This window comes from Chlamydotis macqueenii, chromosome 14 (genome assembly GCF_036417535.1).
Source record: "Chlamydotis macqueenii isolate bChlMac1 chromosome 14, bChlMac1.mat, whole genome shotgun sequence".
Lineage (NCBI taxonomy): Eukaryota > Metazoa > Chordata > Aves > Otidiformes > Otididae > Chlamydotis > Chlamydotis macqueenii.
The window spans coordinates 9,774,042-9,797,032 of NC_141569.1; the positions used below are offsets into that span (position 1 = coordinate 9,774,042).

General features: G+C 49.9%; 1 protein-coding gene across 1 annotated transcript in view; it reads right to left on the reverse strand.

The window, feature by feature from the left end:
* Positions 1-785: 785 nt before the first annotated feature.
* The window catches only part of NEURL1B (neuralized E3 ubiquitin protein ligase 1B), a 34,392-nt gene continuing 12,186 nt past the window's right edge, over positions 786-22,991 (reverse strand). The window contains exons 2-5 of the mRNA XM_086759134.1: positions 9,642-10,202; positions 6,153-6,860; positions 5,069-5,194; positions 786-4,409 (exon numbers count right to left, since the gene is read on the reverse strand). Of these exons, the coding sequence (XP_086615260.1) occupies positions 4,165-4,409; positions 5,069-5,194; positions 6,153-6,860; positions 9,642-10,202 (1,640 nt within the window). The 3' untranslated portion in view covers positions 786-4,164. The remainder of the gene's footprint in view (positions 4,410-5,068; positions 5,195-6,152; positions 6,861-9,641; positions 10,203-22,991) is intronic.

A 22,991-nucleotide genomic window follows, 5' to 3' on the forward strand; every position in this document is an offset into this window, starting at 1 on the left:
AGGCATTTTGGCATAAATAGCCATTGTCAGGCTCCTTCGCCACCTGCAGCTCACAAGGGTTTTCATGCAAATGCTTAACGATGGCTGTTGTTCTTGCCAGGGCAGAGTTATGAATGAATTCTTCCACTCCGCATTAAATGACATCTGAGGCTGCTCGACTGGTGTCTGGCTTCAGCAGGCCACATTGCGGGATATAAACGGCTTACAGAGTAGCCTTCTGTGGGCCTCTGCTTCTGAAATAAAGAGGCAGGCAGTGCTACAAAACAAACAACAAAAAAAAAAAAAAAAAAAGAAAAAAGAAAAAAAGAAAAACAAAAAGGAAAAAAAAAAAATCAAACCTTCTGCCCATGTCCCCAGGCTGCCACAGCCCCAGCACAGGCACACGAGCGGGGCCAGGCTGGCAGCTGCCTTGCTTGAGATGGTGCAGGTTGGATGAAGAATTTGGGGCACCTGGAGAGGGCATCTGCCACAGGACTCCCTTCCTCTCCACCTCTGTATCCCTAAAATACGCCCTGCTTTTACTGCAGCAGCCAGCCAAACTTTCAAGGAATTCCCCCATCCATCAAGGGACTGTAAAGCCACTGTGCAGTAACCCCCCCAGGAGCAAAGCAAAGCTCATACAAGGTATTTAAAGTGCCTGTTGGTTGGTTTTGGGGTTTTTTTTTGGAAGCAGAGGCGCCTGAGCTGAACACAGATGCCCTGCCTCTATGTCCTGGCATTGCCATGCTTTGGAAAGAAGGGATTTGCTCACCCTCCAGCTCCAAACACTTGTCAACATCCAGGAGCACTCTTTACAAGCCCAAGTTTTATTTGTTTCATAAACAAGAAAAATTATATTAATGTAAAACAGGTAAATGGACAAAAGTAAAACACACGGCACTGAACACAACGCTATAGAGCACTGACAGGTAGAAGTGCAGTTCCCTCCCTCGTGCGATGCCCTCCCCCCCGGCCCCCCAGATGATTTGCTTGAAAAGCCTAATACAGAGGTTCCAAATCTGATTCAGCTTCAACATGATGTACAGGTCACAGTATTGAATCATAAAGGTAACGATAAGAGAGAAACTGTCTTGGAAAGGGGGAAGGTAAAAGACCTCCCTCATCTCTTTTCTTTCTTTCTTTCTTCCTTGTTTAAATTTTTAAACAAATAGGTTAGGAGGAGAGGGGGGGAAATCCATGGAAATAAACACTTTTTCACTCCAATATATATATATATAAAAAAAGCAAGATTCTCAGTGAACACAAAAGTCTATAAAACTACCATTGATCTGTGTTGTTTTCTCCCCCTCATTTTTTTTTCTTTTTAAAAGTTGCTTTAAAAAGGATAAAAAGTGCACAGACACCCTTATAAGGCACAAACAGATCTTCTGTACAAATCATATATCATCAGACTGCTTAAAAAAAAATAGCAATACGAGTACTAACAATTAAATCTGTAAGAGGCTACTTTTTCCTGGAAATATATATATTTTTTTTTAAGAGGCCTATTATGGAAAATTCCTGTTGCTCTCAGATAGGCAGGGTGCCACGTCCACTGCTGCCACATCCTGCTGCGCTCCAGACCCTGACTGAGCTGGCTCCCTTACTGGGATGCTGGATGTTGCCCTTCTGGAAACCAGTCTCAGTAAAAAGTCAACCTGTGCAACGTGTCCTGAACAGCTGGGACACAGCCTGGGGTGGATTCGGTATTTCTCTTTGCTGGCTTAAAACAAACAAACAAAAAAGAGCTACACCAAAAAAAACCCCATCCCAGGCATGCAACTCACCCCGCTCATTGGGGACCCGAGGTGTCAGCCAAGCTAATGGGCTCAGCTCTGCTCGTGCACAGAGCTCTGTGCAGCCACCGAAAGGGACCAGGCACCCCCAAAATCAGGACAGCAGCCCCAGGGATGGCCACTGGTGTTGGCTGGCCCAGACCTGGTATGAGCTAGCATCACTCACTGTGGATTCAGACAACTTTCCTTTAATTCCTCACCGTGCACAGGCCTCCCACTGCAGCCCGCTCACCAGGCAGGCGCCAGCCCACCTGGCCCCTCACCCCACGCTCACGTACTTTGCCATCATCGTGCCCGTCATGCTGCCCGACCCTGAACCGCAAGCGCGGGACCGGGGAGGTCTCTGCGAAGGCAATGTCTGTGGTCCATGGGTGGAGGGCAGCCGGGGGATCTGCGAAAAGCTCCAGCTGCTGGAAAGCTGCTCCAGCTGCCTCCTTTTGTAAAGGTGTAAGGGACCTCATGCCGCAGTCACAGTGCCGGTGGCTGAGCACGCGGTGGTGGCACAGCAAGTGGCATGAGAGTCTTTCCAAAAAGACCTCTGCAAAGCCGGCAGGCTGTCACGCCGAGGCAACAGGGCAATGGGTGAGAGATCTCACTCTACAGCAGCCTCTTGTTTATACACTTAATTAAAACATTAATTAGCTCTTCAAGGAAAAATAAAAAGGTTTTCTCCGTGCCCTGTGAGCTGACAGCCACAGCCCGCTGCAGAGGGAGGATTCTTTTTTGGACTAAAATGTGGTAATTGCACCTTTCTGAAGAACGCCATTCTTACCCACTTGGTGGCACACGGTCACCGAGCTAGAATGACACCAGCCCCTCTCTCATCCTCCTACTTGCATCCTCTGTTTTCCCCTCTTTACAAACCTGGACCAGCTGGAAACCGGCCAGGCTCAGGCTGAAGGACTGGACAGGAGCTGTGGGAGTGGGTGGAGGACGGAGGGCAGCTCCCCCGGGAGCAGCAGGGAGGAGGACACCAAGCTCTTCACACCAGCCCCAGTGCTGCGTGCTCAGATGCTACCCAGTTCATCCAGGTTGCTGCTGCTTGCAGCCATCCCATATCACAGCTGAAACCCATTCATCTTTTAAGTCCCAACATCTAATAAAAGCTCCAGAGCCTTTTTCTTTCCTCCTCCCAAGTAAAGCCAAATGAGACAGATCTCTGTTCACCTTAACAAGTTCTCATCTACTATTGGGACTCAGTGTCTGGGCAGCTGGGAGCTGAGCTGGGAAACCTGGAAAGGCAGGAGAAAAAGCAGGCAAAATCAGCACATCCACGGTCCCCAGGAAAAAGGTGAGCCTGCTGGGACTGGGTCAGAAATGAATTTCTCAGCGCAGGCTCCAAAAAGCCCCTGTGGTGGAGCAGGAGGACAGCCGAGCCCTGCTGCGGCGCTGGCGGCAGGGGAAGGCGAGGGGAGGCGAGCCAGGCAGGACGGCGCGAGGCGACGAGGAGCAGGGCAAAACGCAGGCGCGTGTGCCTGGAGGTGACAAACACCATCACTGCAGACAGTGCTTCTCCTAAGCCAGGACTGCAGTGTGCCCATCCAAACGCCCCTCTCATCCACAGGCTGCAATTTATGGCTTCAGCAGCCAGAGACAGGGGCAGTGCCTGAACAGCCCCCGGCTGCCCACTGCTCCATCGCTGCTGCTGCGGCAGCTGGGCTGGCTGGGGCTCTCAGCGGGCTCCTGCTCCTCACTGCTACCCCACGGCTGCTCCCCGGGGCTCAGCCTCTCTGGCCAAAAGTCCCTGCTCTGCCCCAGAAAGCAAAAGCAGCTTTATGAAGTCCAGCCTAGCTTCTCCACACACCCCAGAAGCCTGTTCAGGGGGGGTGAAACCCAAAGAAGTGAGAATCTGGCTGTGCAACTATTTCGGCCTTACCTAGTTCCTCTTACATGGATGAATATGACATTTCCAGATCAGTTTTGTCTACTTTGAACCCTCCCACTGGGTCTGGTCCTAATTTTGTTCCACCACAGCGCAAGCACCCGGCAGCAGCCCAGCGCTGTTGGGATTTCGGGTTGGGAAGCCCAGTGGCACCTGGCACTGAGCAAGTGACCACCTCCCCTTCCTGATCTGCACCGCAGCAAGCCTCCTCCAGAGGAGGAGGAGGGAAAAAAGAGCCTTTGCACGGGAAATTTCTCATTTGCAGCTGGGTCTGGTCCAGACCGCAATTCCCCGGATTCGCCTGTGGGCACATGGCAGCCGTGCCTTTGGGCCCCACGTGATCCTCAGCTCAATTTTATCCCTGAATTGTGCCCTACCAGTCAAATAAGGAAACACAGATAACGAGCCACTTGATAACGACTGACCAGCACGATAACCCATAAGCAGGGACGGAAAGGCATGGTTACTGCTAGCGGCGTTCCCCCTTCCTACAGCCCGAGGCGGGCGCTAAGGGCGGTATATTTTAATAACATCTTTGATGACCCGTCGGCAGATTGGGCAGCAGGCGTTGAGCTGCTTCTTCAGCTTAAGACCGCAGGTGTTGCAGAGGCACATGTGTCCGCAGGTGTAGATCACCGTGTCCACCTCGCTGTCAAAGCAGACGGTGCATTCCCCATTCTTGCTGCTTGATGGCTCCGGAGGGGGAAAGATGGGAGAAATGGGGGGGCTCAGAGGGGAGCTGGGAGCAGTCACTGCAAAGGAGGAGGAAGGAACAAGGTTATTCGATCACCACAGGTAGAGCTCTGGCCAGAGCCTGCTCCTTTCCTACAGATGGGACAAAGCACGGCTCGCCTAGGTTTCCCCAAGCAGGGCTGTGACTTTGCACACTCATTTCACGGTGCGGGCGTGCAGAGTCCTGCTCTCCTGAAGGAGCTGTGCTCCACGCAGGGCGCTTCCACATCTGGCCAGGGATGGGACCGGGCAGGGCACCCAGGGCCATGTGCCTGAGACCCAGACACCAGCACGCGAGCATTTACATGGGTGTCCCTCCAGCAGCAGAGCCTTGGCGGTGCAGACGGCAGTGGTCTGGGTGGTGTAAAGCCCCCAGGCACGATACCGCGGTCCCCGCTATCGCAGCGCTGCTGCTGCTGCAAGGGCAGCCCCACAGGGACCGCTTTCATCAGACAGACTGACAAAATGGGAAGCAACATACAGTCCTTCTCCGGGCTGTGAAAAGCTTCCCACCACTTTGTGATTTCTTCCAATCGCTTCTGTTGGCCTCGCAGGAGACGTAACATCTTCCCCCTAGCCTTGCCCTGCTGTCTCAGGTAGCCCCAACACCACCCATCAGCCCAGACCCCACCTTGGCGCAGCCGGCACGGCCGGGTGCTGAGGGCTAGGCTCTCCTTACCGAGTGATGACTCTGAGGCAGACGACGACCTGTTGACGCTGAAGGCCATGTCGGAGTCGCTGTCGTACTGCGAGCCGCCGGGGGATCCTGAGGGAGAGACGGTCACTGGGCTGGACTGCACAGTGCCTGCAAACACAGGAGAGAGCTCAGCCCACCGTGGGGCCGACGGACACCCAAACCCAAATGTTCCTCAGCCCACTGAGTCTCTCCCACCCCACATGCGCAGGGCGCTTTAGGATGAAGTCCAGCTGCTGAGTTAGTGCTACCCCTTAGCAACATCACAGGAGCGTGATTTTGGATGGGACCTGCAGGGTCATCAAGTCCCGGACCTCGCTATGCCATCATATAATTTCCGTCCAGTGCTTCAGCAAGCAAGCACTAGGTTATCTGACAGCCATGGTTTGGGGTGAAAATTCACGTCCTGGTGGTCCTGATCTCTCCAGCAGCAGTGGCCTCAAGCTATCACTGTCAGGGCAGGAGCAGCTGGGAAAGGGCATTGCTTTAAATGAGAAAAACGTGCTTTACAAAATCAGCAACATCTTTTTTTTCTGACAGAATCCTTAGAAAGAGAAAAGGAGCAGCACTGTAACTGGTCACCAGCAGCAGATCAAAAGGGACATCTGATACAGGAGCTGTGGCAGTGCTTGGGGAGCAACTACTGTCCATCAGCAACACACGTGCTTAAACCAGAGCTGCGCTCACAGAAATCATTGCCGTTGCCAAGGCAGGAGTTTAATACCTGTTGGCTGGAACAGTGGGTTTATAAAGAATCCCTTTTAAAAACAACTCCTCTGAAAAACAGCTATCCCCCACACAGACATCCCCACCTCCCTATCTGCAGCTTATCTCTCAAGTCTCGTCCCTTTCTGGGGGTCTTATACAGGCTGCACACATCGATGTGACAGCTACCATGTCTTGCTCACTCCTGTTTGCAAACACCACGTGAGATCAGGAGCTGCTTACTCACATCGGTGACCACCTGCTAAAGGCAACACTGTGAATGCAAACCCATAGCTCCTGTTCTGGCCCAAGAAACTTCACCAGCCAGGTGCTCCCCATTATTAATTCTTTTGGCTGCACTTACCCAATATTTTGAGCTGGTTGATTACACCATGGATTGTAAAAAACACCCAGAGAGATTGTGAGGTGTCCACGCACATTAGCATTCCTCGGCTGGCTCCGTTCACCCCGTGGTGCACCTCTCCGTTCGGCAAGACCATGAAACTGAGAATGTCGCCGCTGTTGAGGACCGGGAACGCTCGGTAAACCACCCAGTACTCCTTGCGGTCCAAGAGAAAGTCCGGATCTGCTGGGAGCTCATTTGTCCGTAAAGTACTCGGATCACAAGAAGTGATGCCAAATGAAAGTGCCCCGTAGTACGGCAACCCAAGATGTCCTACTTCCACAAAGAGGCTTTCACCGATGTGCAAAGGCCTGTCAGAAAACACCAAAGTCCTATTGCTTTCTTGCCAGTTGGTGCACGCAACCATCCGGTCCTGAGAAAAGGTGATGTCAGGTCCACGGGTGGGGTGGAATCGCAGGTCTGTGTCCAGGAAGGCTGGGACCCCCTGGGCACGCTGCCGTCGGTTCGGGCAACAGGGGATGATGTGGTTGTCTGTTGCAAATCCTGGAACCCGACTTAGGTTTAGGTTTGCAATTTTGGCCACCACTTGGTTATTCTCCAGTTCATTGTTATTGAAGTTGGCTGAATCATGGTTGCTCTGCGGAAGGCAAGTGCTGAGACGGGCAGTGCTGAGACGGGCAGTGGTCATGGTCTCTGCAAACATGCTATCTGCAAGATAAACCCAATGATAAGGGACATTAGAGTCAAGATAGAACTGCCTACTTTTACAGTTACAATTGTTATTATTTCAGCCTATAAATTATCTGAATTCTGTTCCTCTGAATGGAATAACAATGGAAAAATTAGCCAGAGGTCAACTGCTAATGAAAGGCTAGCAGAGGAGAGTCTCATGTGGAACAGGCAGATAAATGGCTGCATCTTGGCACTACTGAGGAAAAACAAGCGTTATGAAGTACTCGTGTAACCTGGGAGCTCCTTGCACTGGTGAACTGGGAAAAGCTGTAAACCAGTGTGGTCCTACAGCTTTCTCAGCAGAGGGGTCTAATAGCTTTGAGGTTGGACTGTCAAAGAAGGAAACATCTCAATATCTTGTTGTCCAAAGGTCTTGTGCAAGGCAAATCCACAACACAGTGATGGGCAAAGGAGGACAAGCATGTACAGATATTCTTTTCACGCTCTTTGTCATTGCCTTACAGCTGTGAGGTGTGCAGGCACCTCACCTTTTACAAGAAGATTTTAAGCCTCATATCTCAGGGTGTTCACACCACTGCAGAGATTTTTAATTGAGAGCTTTTCACAAAAGCCATTTGCTGCAGGTGTTACACAGAAGATTTTTACAGTAGAGCATCATTTTCCCCTTTCACAGCAAAGGGAAAGTCAGGATGCTGACTTTTGACTAATTTCCCAGACTTTCACCTTGGCCGTGCCAGGCCAGGGTGGCATTTAAAGGTGTGGGGAGGTTTGGAAGTGCCCTCCCTTCTACCTCCAGCACTGCATGGGGCGGCTCGGACACTCCACTCCGACGGGAAGGCATTCACCAGCTGCGCAAAGTCAAAGCACATGGAAGTCAAGAATGTGCATGAATGAAGCAGACTCCCAGTCTTCCTAAAGATGGAGAGGGCAGAAGCATCCAGCACCAGCACTGCTTGCTCCTCAGAGGAGAAAATCACCAGGCTTTGACCAAAGAAGGTAAAAACACCCAAATCCATCCAGCAGCTGCAAAGCAGAGGCTGCCTTTGCCCAGAAGCCCAGGCAGGAGAGGCCACTGTTACAAGCCGATGGCTGGAGCAGCTGCTTCTAGCAAGGACAGGGTATCCGGCAAGGAATGCTCCCAGAGATGATTAAGACACATCTAAGCTTTGTGATGCTGAAAGATGCATGTTGTGCATCTGTATTTGGGCTGTATTTCACAGCTCTCTTGGCTTGCAAAATTTTGGGAGGAGGAGACAGAGGAACAAACACGTCCGCTGTGACACCACCGCATCTGTAGCAAAGAGGCTGGGTCCCCTGGTACCTCAGATGGCTGAGCATCGCCCTGATTCCTGGGGCAGTCTGTGGGGCTTGGTACTTTGCTTAAAAAAAAAAAAAAAGAGAGTACAGGTGCCCTCAGGCTGTCTTTCACTCTGCACACTGGGATGCTGCAGGCAGGACTGGGGGGGGGGGGTGCAGAAATAAGCTGCATTTTACTTTTCAAACTCTAACGTAATGAGGAAGAAGGACTGCTGTGGTGAAGCAGCTGCACTGGCCAACACAGCAAACGCTTCTTCACCTCTGTGATGAGCACCAGAGGCTGGAGCACGCCGCAAGTGCAATTATAGGATAAGCTACTGGTAAGGTTCAATTACACATCTGAAGCAGAGCAGGCAGGGCAAAGTGTTGTTTATGTGTAGCCTGTAAAATAATTGGTACCGTTCGGAAGAATATGTGATGAAGCTGCCTGCCCACTGGACTAACGATTTCCCAGCTTATCACTGGTGTCTGCTTGGTGTGAGGATGGAGGTGCCATCCCCTCGAGCAGGTGCGGCAAAGTTTGGCTGTTAAAACCAAATCAGCTCCTAGGAGCCTCCGGGAAAGGGCAACACTCTTGTACTTTAAAAGGATTCCCTGTGGTGCAGACCAGTTCAAAACACTCCATCTAACACTGAATTCATTTTCAATTTCAATGCTGTAAAAGTCAAGAAAGGAAAGTCATTCCATGGCAATCGGCTCGGTTTGCTAATGGGAACAAATCCATCCCCTCCTGCAGCTTCCCCAGGGATGATGCTCGTAAATCAGCCGGACACCACCCGAACGCAGCGATCCGCTTAGGGGTGAGAGGAGATGTGGCACGTGGTGGCGAGGATCCCAGAGCACACAGGAGCTCACGCTACATTTTCTCATCACTCTTCAGATGGCAGGCTGCATCCTGTGCTGCAGCCGGTGCTACGCGGACTCACAGCGATGCCCACGTGTAGGGGAAGGTAAGTGCGGTTACCTCTGCAAACACAGCTTGTTAAACTGCCAGCCTAGGTGGGACTGAGGCCAAGAGCTGAGAGAGGGGCTGGGGAAGGGTGCCAGGAAACTCTTGGGGAATGGGTGGTAGTTTTCCAGTGGACTGGCAGCAAGTGGTAGCTGGGGAAGTCAGAACTGGTCACCTTTGTCTCCTCAGCCCCTGGGACCTCGCATATTTTTCCATGCCGCAGCAGCACCTCCAGCTCAGAGAAAAACAGGTAAAGTTACATGTAAAGATTTCAATTTGTCCCTTCACATGGCTGCTATAATGCACAGCCTCAGGACTTTCCGTCACTGACATTTCTGAAATATATTGCTTTCTGCATCCCCTCTGCTGGCAAAAGAAAAACGGTTAATTCAAGGTACAAAACCAACAGTAGATTAGTTTTCTTAAGTGTCCCATAGAAATTATCAACCAGACAGCACATGCATCTTTTCTACATGATCTGTGGAAAGAGCAACCAGGAGAGCAAGCCACAGGCCAAAACACACACTTACCTAGTATTTGCACTTCATGGGTAATTCCATAGACATCTATGAGTGCCCAGAGAGGACCGGAAACTTTAATACCACAGTGAAACAATATTGGCTCCTCGTCGTTAATACTGTAGAAGACTCGCCCATGACGGTCAACCCAGAAGGCCAAGATATTGTCTCTCACAGCAAACCTCTCTGGCAAAGCTTTGGCCCAGTATCCAGGTCGGGTCACTAGGTCTGGACAGGCGTACTTTGGTATGTCATCAGAGCTCATCTGCGATGGGTCATGAATGGTGAAGCCGAAGCGTAGGGCCCCGCTCCAGCCATGGTGCACAGCCACCAGCTTCAGCCTGACTTTCTCGTAGAGGTGGATGGGCCGGTTGGTGAAGGTGACTCCATTACAGAAGCTGTTCCTCCGCGTGGCCTTACGGGAGTGAGCGTCCAGACGCACGTTCTTGCCTTTGGCTTGGGAGTGGAAACGTGGTGGCTCTGTAATAGCGAGGACTGAACGTCTCTCATGGCTGCTGTTGGGCAAACTGTAATAGGGGCGGCTGGAGACGGAGCGGGTCTGATGGCTCGTGTCTGCAAAAGGAGAAACCAGCGGCTCTGTCAGCAGTGCTTGACCTGAGCCAGGCGTTAGCTCAGCCCAGGTAACTGGCTTTGCATTACTCACTGGGAATCACACTATTTAATCTTAAAATGCTGTGCTCGGCCACAACCTGCTCTTTGTTGCACTAGTTTGGCACTCAGCTTTATGCAAATATAAGGCAAATGTGGCGCTGGGGGCAAAGGTTAGGCAGTTTCCCTTCTACGCCCTGCAAAGCTGGATGAAAGCGAACATCCTTTTGTTCCCATCAGATGCATCCTATTGCCCTCGGAAAGGCCCAACACTTGTAACTGTGGCTCCGCGTTTCCTATTTACAACGTACGTGCTGTTAGATCAGCAGCCGGTGGCCAGAGTCACACCACCTCTGAGAACCTGGCTGTTAAGATCAGAGGTGCTCAAGGTGAACACAGATGTAGGATACCGATTTTTGGGGGACAAGCAGCCATCTCTGACCCTTAATTTTGCAAAGAAGAACAGAAGCTTTTCAACAACACAAATAAACCAAGACATTCAGCAGCTGGAGCGCTACCACTGCGTCATCACTGTTCTTCCAAAACTTCCAACTCAGTCCGCGGTTCAGATGTCAGATGCAACTGGCATATCGAGGAACATTTCATCCCGCAAAGCCTCGCCTTTACACAGAACCTCCCATCTGAGCTCAAAGCACTTTATAAATGATGATTGTTTTCAGCTCCACAGCACCACAGATGGCACAGGAATCCTGCCATCCTCGTTTTACAGATGGGAGAAGGAGAATTTATGGGCGAGATCTTGCAGCATTTAAAGTCAATCGCAATTTTGAGACCAATTTCAAGAAAAGCAGATTTGAGGCCTAAAGTGAAGTTCACACAAGCGTGAAGCAGAAATGAAAAAAAAGCCCAACTTTTAATCTTAAGCCTTAGCTGTAAGTTCCCTGAGGTGGAAACAATCTCTTTTGCGTATCCCTGAACACATGGGGTCCTGCTCCGCGACCAGGGCTCCCATGACCACCACCACCCACCTCCCATTTCCCACTCCCCCCACCTCTCCTCCTCTTTGCACCTGGCTTTGTAGATTTTTAAAGCAAAAACGGAAGGCATCCTGGGTGCTCAGTCATCCTGTTAAATATAAAACTGCATCACATGCGCAGATTTATTTTGAAATACTTTGCCACGTTTGAAGCTTTAGGAGCCTCCTCCCTGTGTGTGACCCCTGGCTTCGCTTCGTGACAAGGGGAGGATTTTCTGACGCTTTCCTCTCTTGGAGAGAAACACCAGAAGATGCTGGGAGCTCAGCTAGCAGAGCTGGCAGGAGAGGTCCAGTTGTGACGCTTTTTTGGCAAGCCAAACCCCACCAGGTAGGGCAGCGAGAGGCTGGGACTTGCACTCGTGTCTGAACTAAGAGCGGCTCTGAGCAGCCGCTGCCTTTGCCAATGCAAGAGAAGGGGGGGGTGGCAGGCGAGATCCAAACACAGGGTTGGCCCTTGAATCAGGGATCTGCCATGGGAGTCAGAGAGCTACCAAGGTAAAAAAGCTCCTGTTTGCATTAAGAAAAAGTCATTCCTGAATTATGACAGGCAAACACAGTGGCGAAATAAAAGGTCTTTTGTATCTCTTCATCCGTACTGCACGTGACGATCACTGCGCAGTGCCAGGTAATGGTTAATCCCGTTGTGCACCAGTGTAAATAAATGCATCCTTGCCCTCGCACCCGTGGGGTGTTTGCCATTCCAGCCCAGGGCCAGGAAGGCAGACTCCTGGGGGAGATGGGGAAGCCCCCCTGGTGTTAAATCCCCCCGGGGCAGCCCCCCAGCCCGGCACAGCACCTCTGCTCGCAGCAGCACTGCAGCTTCCCCCTGGGCTCTCCCAGCGCTGGAGGGGATTCCCGGGGTCAGCCCCGGCCATGCTCGCAAGAGGTATGGGTATTTCTCTTGGGTATTCCCAGCAGAAATCTCATTTCTTGCCTCCCAAAGAGCTGAAATGCAGAAGATGGCTGCTCTCTGCACAGACCCATGTGGGTGCTGCTCCACATGTCTGCCTGTAAGCGTTCCTGACAAAGGATGCTGCTGCAGTGGAAACACAGTCTGGAGTTCCCTTAGCAATAGAGGCACGGTGGTGGCATGAACCTCACTGGCATGTAGCGCTGGGCGAGTGACCCCGAGCAATGAGGGGGGAATCCTCTCCTGGCCGTGCTTTCCTACACCAGCTCCCCATTTTTCATCTGGATTCACGGAGCCTTTGTGCCGGTGAGCTGGGACGGGGGTTGAGCAAAGCCAGGGAGGGGTGCTGCCGGGACAGCCTCTGAGAGAGTCCTGCGGAGCCGGTGGGCTCACTGCTGCTCCTCCACATCACACCCCTCGCTGGGCAACCGCCTCCCTGTGCAGAGAAGCCCTCATTTTATAATCCATTGAGCTGATTTTTTTTTTCTTAAACGGTTAAAAATAACTCCTCTGTGAAAGCAAGTGCCCTGGCCTCAATGTCCCCGTGTTGGTCAGGAGGAGGGAAGGGAGCTTTTGTTCTCCTCTCCGCTACCACAAGAACCCCCTGCTTTCCACCTCCTGTGCAGCACTAGCCTTCCTCCCACATCGACCTGCCTGAGAAAAGACACGCATAAAGACACGGTGGGGTGGGACACGATGCCCTCCAGCACGGCTCCCGCGCAGGTCCTTCTCACGCCGCTCTCGGAAAGCGCAGAGGACGGAGGCAGGAGCAACAGCATCAGCGGCACGATGGGCAGCAGCGCGATGACACTGGCACCCACTTCAAACACAGCTTTGGGTCCACCCTGCCAGAGAGGAACTCGGGGCCAGGGTTCGGCTTTTGTTTTGTTTTGTTTTGTTTTTTTGAAAACAGGAAAGCATATTGTGGCTAAACAATAGGAAAGTCTCCAGGAGGAAACGAATGGATAATTTATTTAGAATGCAGTTCCCCCTCACATGAACACCTGCTGGCTGTCACCAGGAATAAAGCCGGACACAGCCTGGGGCAGGGAGGCAGAGCTTTCCCACTGAAACGTGCCCGAAGCCAAGCTTCGGCACGTGCTTTACTCATTAGGTACTGACCAGCACTAGGGAACCTCAACAGGATGTTTGTGCCTTTGAATTGCCCTAATTTGCAGCTCGGCTTCCATAGCTGGGATCACGTTTCAGCCCCTCTGCTATTTCTCCCCACCCTCCCCTCTCCTGTCTGTGCTTTCCCACCCAAAATCCCGTCAGTGGGATGCTGACAGCCGGGCTCGTGGTAGAAATGCCACCCTACCCAAGGGCGCCTGATGAGGCAGCTAAGAGATACACCAACTCTTTTTTTTTTTTTTTCTAGCTGTGAGATTCCTATGACGCTTTGAGCAGGTAATTTCTTCTCTTTATGCCTCACGTCCCTGTCTAACAGCGTAATAGTATTCCTCCACCTCACAGTAAGCTAGAAGAATTAAAACCGGCGATATTCTCACATACTTCAACCCCCTGAGCCCTGTAAGCATATCAGTGGGCTGGCTAGATCATCAAACGGGACACAAATACACTAGGTCCCCCTGGGTGATGTCCTGAGCTCCCATCTTGCATTTCGCTGCTTCTCATTCCAGAGTTTTCCATTTTTCATCCCTACGCTCACCAACTGCAAAGATGATGCTGGCAGCATGAGTCCCTCAAACGCATGAGCGGGGCTTCAGGAAATATGAAGTAAGCCAGGAAAATGGAAGAAAAAAGCTGCACTGAAGGATTAAGAATGGTGTGGGGCTCCTGACTGAAACCTGAAGAAGTGACCCTGGCTGGATGGTAGCACTTCCATCCACGCAGGCTGCACTGACATAGATTTGGGTTTTGTGGACCCATGCTCTCAACCGCAAGTAGCTATCGCACATCTGAAACTTCACCTGCTTTCCAAAAAGCCAGTACATTTATTTCTTAGGTTATGCTGACCTTTGGAGAGGTATTTTAACAACCACGCATTTTGCATTTGAAAAAGGTACAGCAGTCAGACCCTGGACAAATTCCACATATTTATCATGGTTCCAGTTCTAAAAATAAATGGTTTTTTTCACCCATTTGTTCACAGCATCGCATTTGCTGTGGCCCTGTAATCCCACCACCAGCACCAGACAAGATTCAGAACAGGAGCCCTCTCCAAGGCCCGCCCAGGGCGCAGGACGGAGGAGGACGCTTAGCTGGGGAGTTGACCTTAAGCCAGACTGATCCTGCCTTCGCTTGCCCAGACAAGCCAGGCAGGAATAATGCCATGGAAAGCCCTAAAATGATGGAGAGGAGAATAACGTTCAAGGAGACCAATGCTAGAGAGAGCATCAGCCAGGGCAGCCTGACAGCGAGAGGAGGAGGGCACTGCCGTCCCGATGTGCCACGGGTACCTCCATGGTCTGTATTAACTCTACAACCGCGGTGTGAAAAGACATTCTCTGGCTCCCAAGGCCCTTCCCTGAGGAACCTCTCCAAGCAAATCCATGACAAAAAAATGTGCAGGATCACAAGCCAAGCCGATTACAGGGCAGCCAGGTGCCAAACTGGGATGCATACTGAATAAAGCAAGGATGCCAAGGGAACAGAAATTACTGCGACCACTACCCCGTAGCAGCCTGAAATCTGCCCGAGCGCTGCACGGGCGAATGGGAATCCACCCAACACGCCCACATCTTATCTTTACGGCTGCCGCTTTATCTGTAACATCAGAATTTTTTCCTATTACAGTAGATAGTTAGGTCACTGCCGCTGCAACAACCCTGTTGAACATTAAACAACTCGTCCAGAGAGAGGGGGCAAGCGGCTTTTGCGTCGAAAGAGGAAAATCCCAACAGGTGGGGACAATGAGGTCAAGTTTACTGCGTGATCCCAAGCTTGTGGAAACAACCCTCGCAGACCGAAAGTCCATCACATTGCGGTCCAGCAAACGCACGGTCCTCGCCGCACTCGTCCCACTGCGGGACACGACGCAGCCGTCTGCGGGCGCGCAGGCTGGAGCCTTGCCGGAGGCTGGAAGAAGCAGTCTGGGCTGTTACTGCAGATAACGAACGTTAACAGCAACACGAAACAGGATTCCGCTCCGACTCGATCCTATCTTCCGAGAACAAGAGATAAAAATCTGTTCGCATATAAATTTAGTGCCTCGTCTTTTTTTTTTTTTAAATACAGAAAATGTGTCGGGGAGCTCTGCAGCAGCATTAGTGTCACCTATTCCACGCTCACCAGTGTGAATTTGTGAAGTTAGGCCACCAAATTCACTATAAGGCTGCTGCAGAAAAAAAATTGGCCTCATTTCCAAATGTCCTGCTGGCTCCCCAGAAAATTCAACTTGACAATTAATAAATATATCCCATTTAAATTCCAGTAGTTTCCATCACCACTCCAAAGCTCCGCTTTGGTGTAAAGGTCTCCCTGCCCGGTCCTCCAACCTGAGACAAATTTCCAGGACGTTAAGAAATCCCACATGGTTTACTTGCAACCAACAGAGTGATACAGAAATTGAGACGTTCAGGGGAGATGGAAGAGTCTGCAGTGAATTGCAGGAAATCTGACATTTTTGAGGAGACTAATTTGGGAAGGAGGGGAGGAGGAGAGGCAGAAGTTGTTTTTTCATTAGAAGAAGGTGTGTTGTGGCACTGAGGTAGCTCTCAATGCAAACATCTAATGGACAGGTAGCATTTTTCATCGCAAACCCCTGGCAGAGAACAGGGATTGACTTTAGCTTGCAAACTCAAGTTGTGCCTGACTCCACAAGGATTTTCAAGTGAGAAAACCCTTTTGCTTCTGTGGCTAACACTTGAAAGCACACATTCTATGGGGGATAAAAAAAAATGCTAAAATCCATTTTTTTTTTCCAGGGAGAGGCTAATGACACATTTATTCTGGTCTTCTAGGCATTCCTCCATGAAAGCAGAGAGGTATTTGCCAACAGCATTACGCAAAATCGCTTTGTTGTGATCCTTTTTCTCAAACCAGCAAACACGGGCCATTCCAGACAGACCTTGTAGTATTTTCCAGGCTGCTCCATCCCCTGTTCCCCACCATGTCCTTGGGAAACGAGCTCCTACCTCACTGCTCCTTTCAAATTAAGCCCTTTCCTTGCAGTGGGGAGCTATATGAACGTTATATGAACGCAAAGTTCAACCATGTCATTTAAAAGAATGGTTGCCTTGGCAGAAAATCCAACGCCAGGTCTTAGCTCTCCTGGTTAGCTGAGCGTCACGTCATTACGCCAGCACCGGAGCCAAAAGATGGCAAGTGCAGCTGAAACACCGACGTCTGTCTCCAAGATCCACCAGCTGGCTCGAAGCAAAAAATAAACCCTGACAGAAGGCCTGCTCCAAGGATTGAAAGTGCTGGTAGCAAACCTTCCACGACCCAGAAGTGATCACAAAGCCCCAAAGACTGGGGAGAGCCAGCGCTCTCCCAGATCAGGCAGGAACATTGTCCAAACCCACTTCCAGACCTTCTGCTCCACTTTGCTTTTGGGCCGTAAAGGAAATAAAACTCGGCACAAAGAAAGCCAGTGCGTGGCTTTGATGGTGTGGCATTTTCAGAGCTAAATCAGTATGGTCTCATGGATCAGGATGAGGAAGCAGGGTCTGCTACCAAAAAATCCACTGCCAGGTCTGCAAGTACAGGTACATCCACCTACACTCAACTCCGTCTCCCCGTTCCCCCGTCTCTCTCCTGTTGTGCCTCTCACCGTGTGTGTGCATGAATTTTGCTGCAAAGTTGGCCCCATCTTTATTACAGGCTCTTAGTTCTCCTGCATATAAATAGCGCTAAGAATACACAGAAGCCAACGATTAAGCACGAAAAAAAAATCTCCTCTCCCCCGTATTATTAGCGAATCTGGGTCAATGAGTCTGCAACTCTGGTAACAAATTCTTAGGCTTGGTTAATGAAAGACAGAGCGAGAGCGAGCAGGAGAGGGATGGAGAAAAGGCAGGGTTCAGGCCATAATCCCCACTTAAGTCTCTCAGTGCGAGTGATGAAAGCAGCTGCGTGATAGACGAGGAGCCTTGGAAATGGCACAGCTTATTGTAATCCCTTACGCGGCCTCGACGCCCGGGTCCACGGCTCGTGGCAGTCAGAAGGCTGAGCTCACGAGCCAGAGAGCTTTGGAAGATGTCAGGGATTTGAAAGTCATAAAATATGGGATGCAAAACTAGATGGAACTTTTAGCTACTGGCTAAAGATAAAAACACCTTGCCAAAAATAACCAGTCAGCCACTCTTATCGGGAACGTTTGGACTACGTTCTCCCCAATATGCTGCATATGCAATGCGTATTTCATACACCAGGAGAGCAAACCAGTGCCTTGTACTTGATGTATTATGTTTTTGCAAAATCGTTACCTTCTTTAGAAACTTAAGTTTACCTTGGGGAGAGCAGAGGGCTGCTCGGCTCACTTCATCTTCTAGTCCTAAACTCAGAGTCCATAGCGCAGTTTTGGGAAGAGATCAAAAGCATTGAGAAGTAAGCGGCTGACATCTGTTTAAGCAACTCCACAAATGGTTTCTGGGGACTGCTAGGTTGGGAGACTATTTTCCACATCTAAATGCTCGGCTTGTCAGTCAGTGACTAAAATATGTAATTTTGTGATTTATTATTTTCATCGTTTTCCAGAAACAGACAATAATGTACACCATAAAGTAGAGAGCACTAAAAGATGTAACACTTCAGGCTGGAAAGACTGGTCTGGAGGAATGAACTCAGCTGGAGACCCAAAGATGGGAGGAGAGAAGCAGGGATGTGGACAAAACCCCTCATCTCCTCTGGGGTAGTTGGATTCTGCTTTGATTTACTAAATTCATACAGAAATGGGGTCCAATTTCCATGGATTTATAATGCTAAACTATTTTTTTTTCATGGCTGTTACTTTGGGCAGGTTTGAAGTCCACCACCACCTTCTGATACATCAATTTTGTTAAATCCAGCGTGTTGTGCTCACTGCAAGTTAAACCCAGCTTAGAAGGCCAATGTCCGCTGATCCCACTTCAACAGCGGCTTTGCTGCTACGTCAAGCATCATTTTCCCTGTGCATTCCTTTTTTCCACAGGCTGACTCAAGGACAGGCTCACAGTACATGTGTCAGGGCACCTTCTTCTCTAATGACCGCTCCTACAGTCGTTAGCGGAGAAGGACACGGTGTTCAGTGGCCTCAGTGCTCTCCAGTATGGCTCAAATATGGATTTTCACAGCATTAAGACAAACACAGAGATATTCTTAATTTTGTAGGGTATTGTGCCACTGGGGTCTGTCTCGGAGATCCCTTCCCCTTCATCCCGGCTTCAGGCCAGCAGCGTTCATGGCTGCAGAGGAGACCGCAAACCCAGCCTACAAGCAACCCAAGAGACCCCAAAAACCTGCTGGCAGTCCCTCGAGGCCTGTTGTTGTGTCTGCAGGACACCCATCATATGTTCCTGATCAGTCCCACTGCACAGCGAAGATCCTTGTTAGAATATTTTTCACAGATTAAAAAACAGATCTGGGTTTGTCTCCAATTCCTCTCCATTCATTAATTCTTCGCTTCCAGGACAACTTTTCCCCTATAGACAGTATAAACAGCTCAGAACTGTTTTCCAGAGCAAAGCTTTATGTTTACAAAGCATTGTTCTGAACGGGTGTTTTCCTTTTCCAGTGATGACTGCGATTTGTTGCAGAGTTACAAGAGCACGTGAGCGGCGGTGTCACCGACACTGAAATGGTCCATGCCCCCGCGCGCTCCCCTCGCTGCCAGAGGAGCACGTAACGACCATTAACACAAACAGACTCCCTGTTTCCACTGAATCCCTCTTCTTCTGACCAGCTGTACCAACTCATCTGCACTGGGGATTTATAAATAGTGACCATGTCATTCCGATGTTAACGGCTTCTAATGAAATTGGAAAATGAAATGCATTCCCTTTTCATATCCTCAGAGCAGCAATTTTATTCCATCCCATGGTTTCAATACAGGGCTCATGGAAAGAGCGCTGGAGCTTGGCACATCCTTCCCACAGCTCGTCAATGCGGCGCTTCCAGCACACACAGGAACAAGAAGAGGGAAAGAATTTTGTTGTCTCCCTGATGCAGGAAACCCACCCATCCCTTACAGACAGGCAGCCTCCCGGCACTGCACCAGGAGGGCAGCTTGTGAAACAGGGAGAAAAAAAGATTTTAAAAGTAATAGCGGGGATTTAGCTGTGCTTTTGACGCTTTGGTCTCCGGAAACACCCTAAAAGCCAGTGTTTACATTATCCCTCTGAATTTGGGCTGTATACAATTCATACTTATGCCCTTCCCAGCTCCCAAAAGCGTGTTCGGAGAAAGGCCAGTACACGAGATGCACGGTCGGAGCCCTCCCCGGGTCTGTGCGTGTACTGCGCCGTACCACGCACCAGCCGAGCGGCACCACGTACCCAGCTCAGGTGGGAGCATGATGCCCGAGCCGAGAAGCATTACAAGCCGAGCGTGTTTTCCACATTCAGTAAAAACACAAGAAAACTTCTCTGTAGGCACAGGAATTGCTCAGAGCCAGGGCTACAGAAGAAGAAAAGCTGCAGATGAAGAGCGAGAGCAGCACGCAGCGATGTTACAGGGGCAGAAAGGAGAGCCTGGCCATTCATCTCTGCCTTCAACTTTTTCCAAGAAAACCTTATGATAAAAGGAACAAACCTGCTATTTTTCTTTGCCTCAAATTTGTTACAGAAGCCTCGTTCGTCTTTATCTCCTCTCTTCACAGTGGTTCTAAGGGTCTCTTTTTTTCCCCTCTCCTAATTACAACTTCTCTATACTCAAAGGACAGGAAAGAATTCAGTTTAAAAGCAAAAAACAGTGGAGCTATTTCAGTCCAAACAGGGATGGATAACCAGAGGGCCATTAGACTTCATGGTGGCACCCATACAGGGCTTTTGATCTGTCCGAAGGGAGCCGCAAAATCACAGGAAAACAGGAAAAAAAGGCTTATAGGAAGATGTTTCTTCCAGCAAGCCGTGCTCCCAACATGGTGCAGCATTTTTAAACGTTGTCTGCAGTTCCTTTTATATTTACACACAGTTTAAACAGTGATCTGGCAGCGAGAGGGGAAAATGCCTTGGGAGGAACGCATGGCTGAGGAAGCTAAATAAAGAGGAGGCCAGGTCTTCAATCATCCTATATTTTATATATACAAAGGCTGTGATTCCACTAAGCTTTTCCGAAACAATATGTAAAGAATCCAAACCAGGGCAAAGGGCTGGGAATAACTGATGGTAATTAAATCAGGGCGGGGGGACAGCGTAGGTCTCCCACTGCGCCAGGCTGGTTTCCCTGGAGGCACCGTGATTTGTGGGGTTTGTGGCGGTGGGAACTCTAACGGGGTTTAGGTGACTGCGCTGGGTGGGCTGTGAGCCCAGGCCAACGCTCTCCCAGCAGGGAGATTTTAAATAAATTTAATACTGGCCAAGCTGTCTTGCCAAGTGATGTGAAGGGCTGGTGACTTCACTCAACTCATGCACAGTCCAATCTGTACAATAACATCACATATTTTGCTGGCTGCTTTAGTTAATGCTCAGACAAACAGGCTATAGCTTTTTCTAAATACAATACATCTTCAGAAATAAAGCCAAAAATCTTTAAAAGAAAAAAAAAAGAAGAGGAGAGTTCTTTGCTGGTCCAGAAACACAGGAAAACATTCTGCTAAAAAAAGATGCATCCTTTTTCCCTTGGTTGAATTTTTTCTAAATGCATAGTTTTCTGCTCAGCTATGAAGTCAGTCTGAGGCAGGTGGTTGTGCAACACTTGGCTGCTGCACGGCTGAGCTGTGAGATCCTTTTCCGTGATATTTACAGGAATTAATAAGAGGAAACAAGAGCTACTTCAAGACTTTAAACTGTCCAAACTACAGAAAAAAACAGTCATACCATTACTGGACACACAATGACCTCAGCCCCTTTCTTCATCTCAAATGTCTTCAATTATTCAACACAAAAAGGATTTGAGCAAGAGAGGTTTATTTTTAAGCCCCCGTGTCAATCTTAACGCCAGTGGGATTTGATCCCAGCACACCTAAAGTCAACATCAGCATTCTTCTCCCTTTACTCTCCCTTTGTGGTACCACAGCCAAGAGATGATGAAGGCAGGTGAACCAAAGAAATCAGGAGATGAGAGACAATTCCTTGCATTGTTGCAGATAAATGCCAGCTTTTTTAGGCCAGAAAAAGCCCAAAGCCTTTCTTTGCTCCCTGCCCCAGAGGAAGAAATTGCTCCCAAGAGACGGGGTGAACGTGTGAATTATAGAGCAAACAAACAGCACCACAACCTCGACAGCGATCGCCCGGGGACCCCTGCCTGCCAGAGGAGGTCCAGGCCATATAACGTACTGGTTTTCATCGTGTTTTCCCACCTTTGGTCAGCACAGCACACTTGGTCAACACCTTCAGAACAATTTACTGCAGAGCTGCAAGCTGTTGTTATTTTTATAGCTGTGTTATATTTTTTTTGTATACTTCATAGATCATTTACACTTACAAAACCCCACTCCTTAGTAACTATGGAATTGGAAATTTTAGAAATACCACATGAAACAATATAAACAGCTATCTAAAACCTCCCATTTCCACCCAGATGGCTCTTGTTTCAACCAACCAAATCAAACTTTAATTCAGAGTCACCCACTGGCCTTGTTTGGATTTACTTGGAAAAACACACCTATAAATCACATACGAAAAACTGGGGAGAGAAAGAATTTGTTTCTCTTTGGGTGGTTCTTCTGGTTCTTTCTTTTTTCCTTGTTTTTTTTTTTTTTTTTGGTGGAACAAAAATGTTATTAGCAGACAAAAAATATACAATTACATGTTGACAGCCTCTGGTGGTTCTGGCCACAACAGAACTCGGGCAGCAGCATGACTACATGCTGTTCCTCCGCTTCTTCGAAATTGATGGCACCGAGCATCTCCCAGGCTGCGTGCGCCACGCGCATCATGTCCCAGGGACTTCTGAGCTGGAAAAATGCTGAAAAAAGGGATGCCAAATGTACAGAAAGCCTGAAGTCATCGGAACGGACCCACACATGGGCTTTCCCCTGGTCCTAAATTCACCAGACACTGAGCTTTATGGGTGCCACGGCCACCTTGAGATACCAAATCTGAGCAGTCACTTCAAGAGTCGCAGGAAAGCCTTCTCCTAAGAAACTCATCCATTGCAGCAATCTGCTGCTGGAGAAGGGGAGAAGTTCAGCCTCCCCAAAACCTGCCTGCATCCCACAGAAAGGCACGTTCCCCCCGAGCAGGCGCGCTCCCGTCCGCCAAACCCCTCGCCTGCCAGCATATCAAGGAACTGGCTTCAGCTGAAGTGAATTGCACTCGAGATGTCTAAAAATAATGCTGAAATTCATCTGAATGGCGGTGGCCAGTGTCCACCCTGGCACGGCTCCGTTGGCCCGGGTCCATGGAGGACTTCCAGCACTGCCATGCTGCGTGTGCCACAGCAAGGTGTGCATGGACTTTGGGACATGTCTGAGCTTTTCCTGACGGACAGACAGACCAGAGCACCCACCAAAGACAAACTCATCACCTTTTGCTGGCGAAACCAGCCTGCTGCATTGCAAGAGCTGCTGGTGGTGGATGCTAGGAGGGAAAGGGGCCCTGAGGACTGGCACAGCCTGGGATACAGGACCAGCAAACCTCCTGCCACAGGCAACCCCAGGGCGAAAGAGATGCCTGTCTGACCACAGCAAATTTGGGGGCACTTTCCAGCTCAGTTTTCCATGCCCACAGAGCTCATCGAGACAGTGGTGCGTCCTCCTGTGCCCTTTAGGTTTTCCCAGGCCACCCCGCTCGAGAAGAGTGGA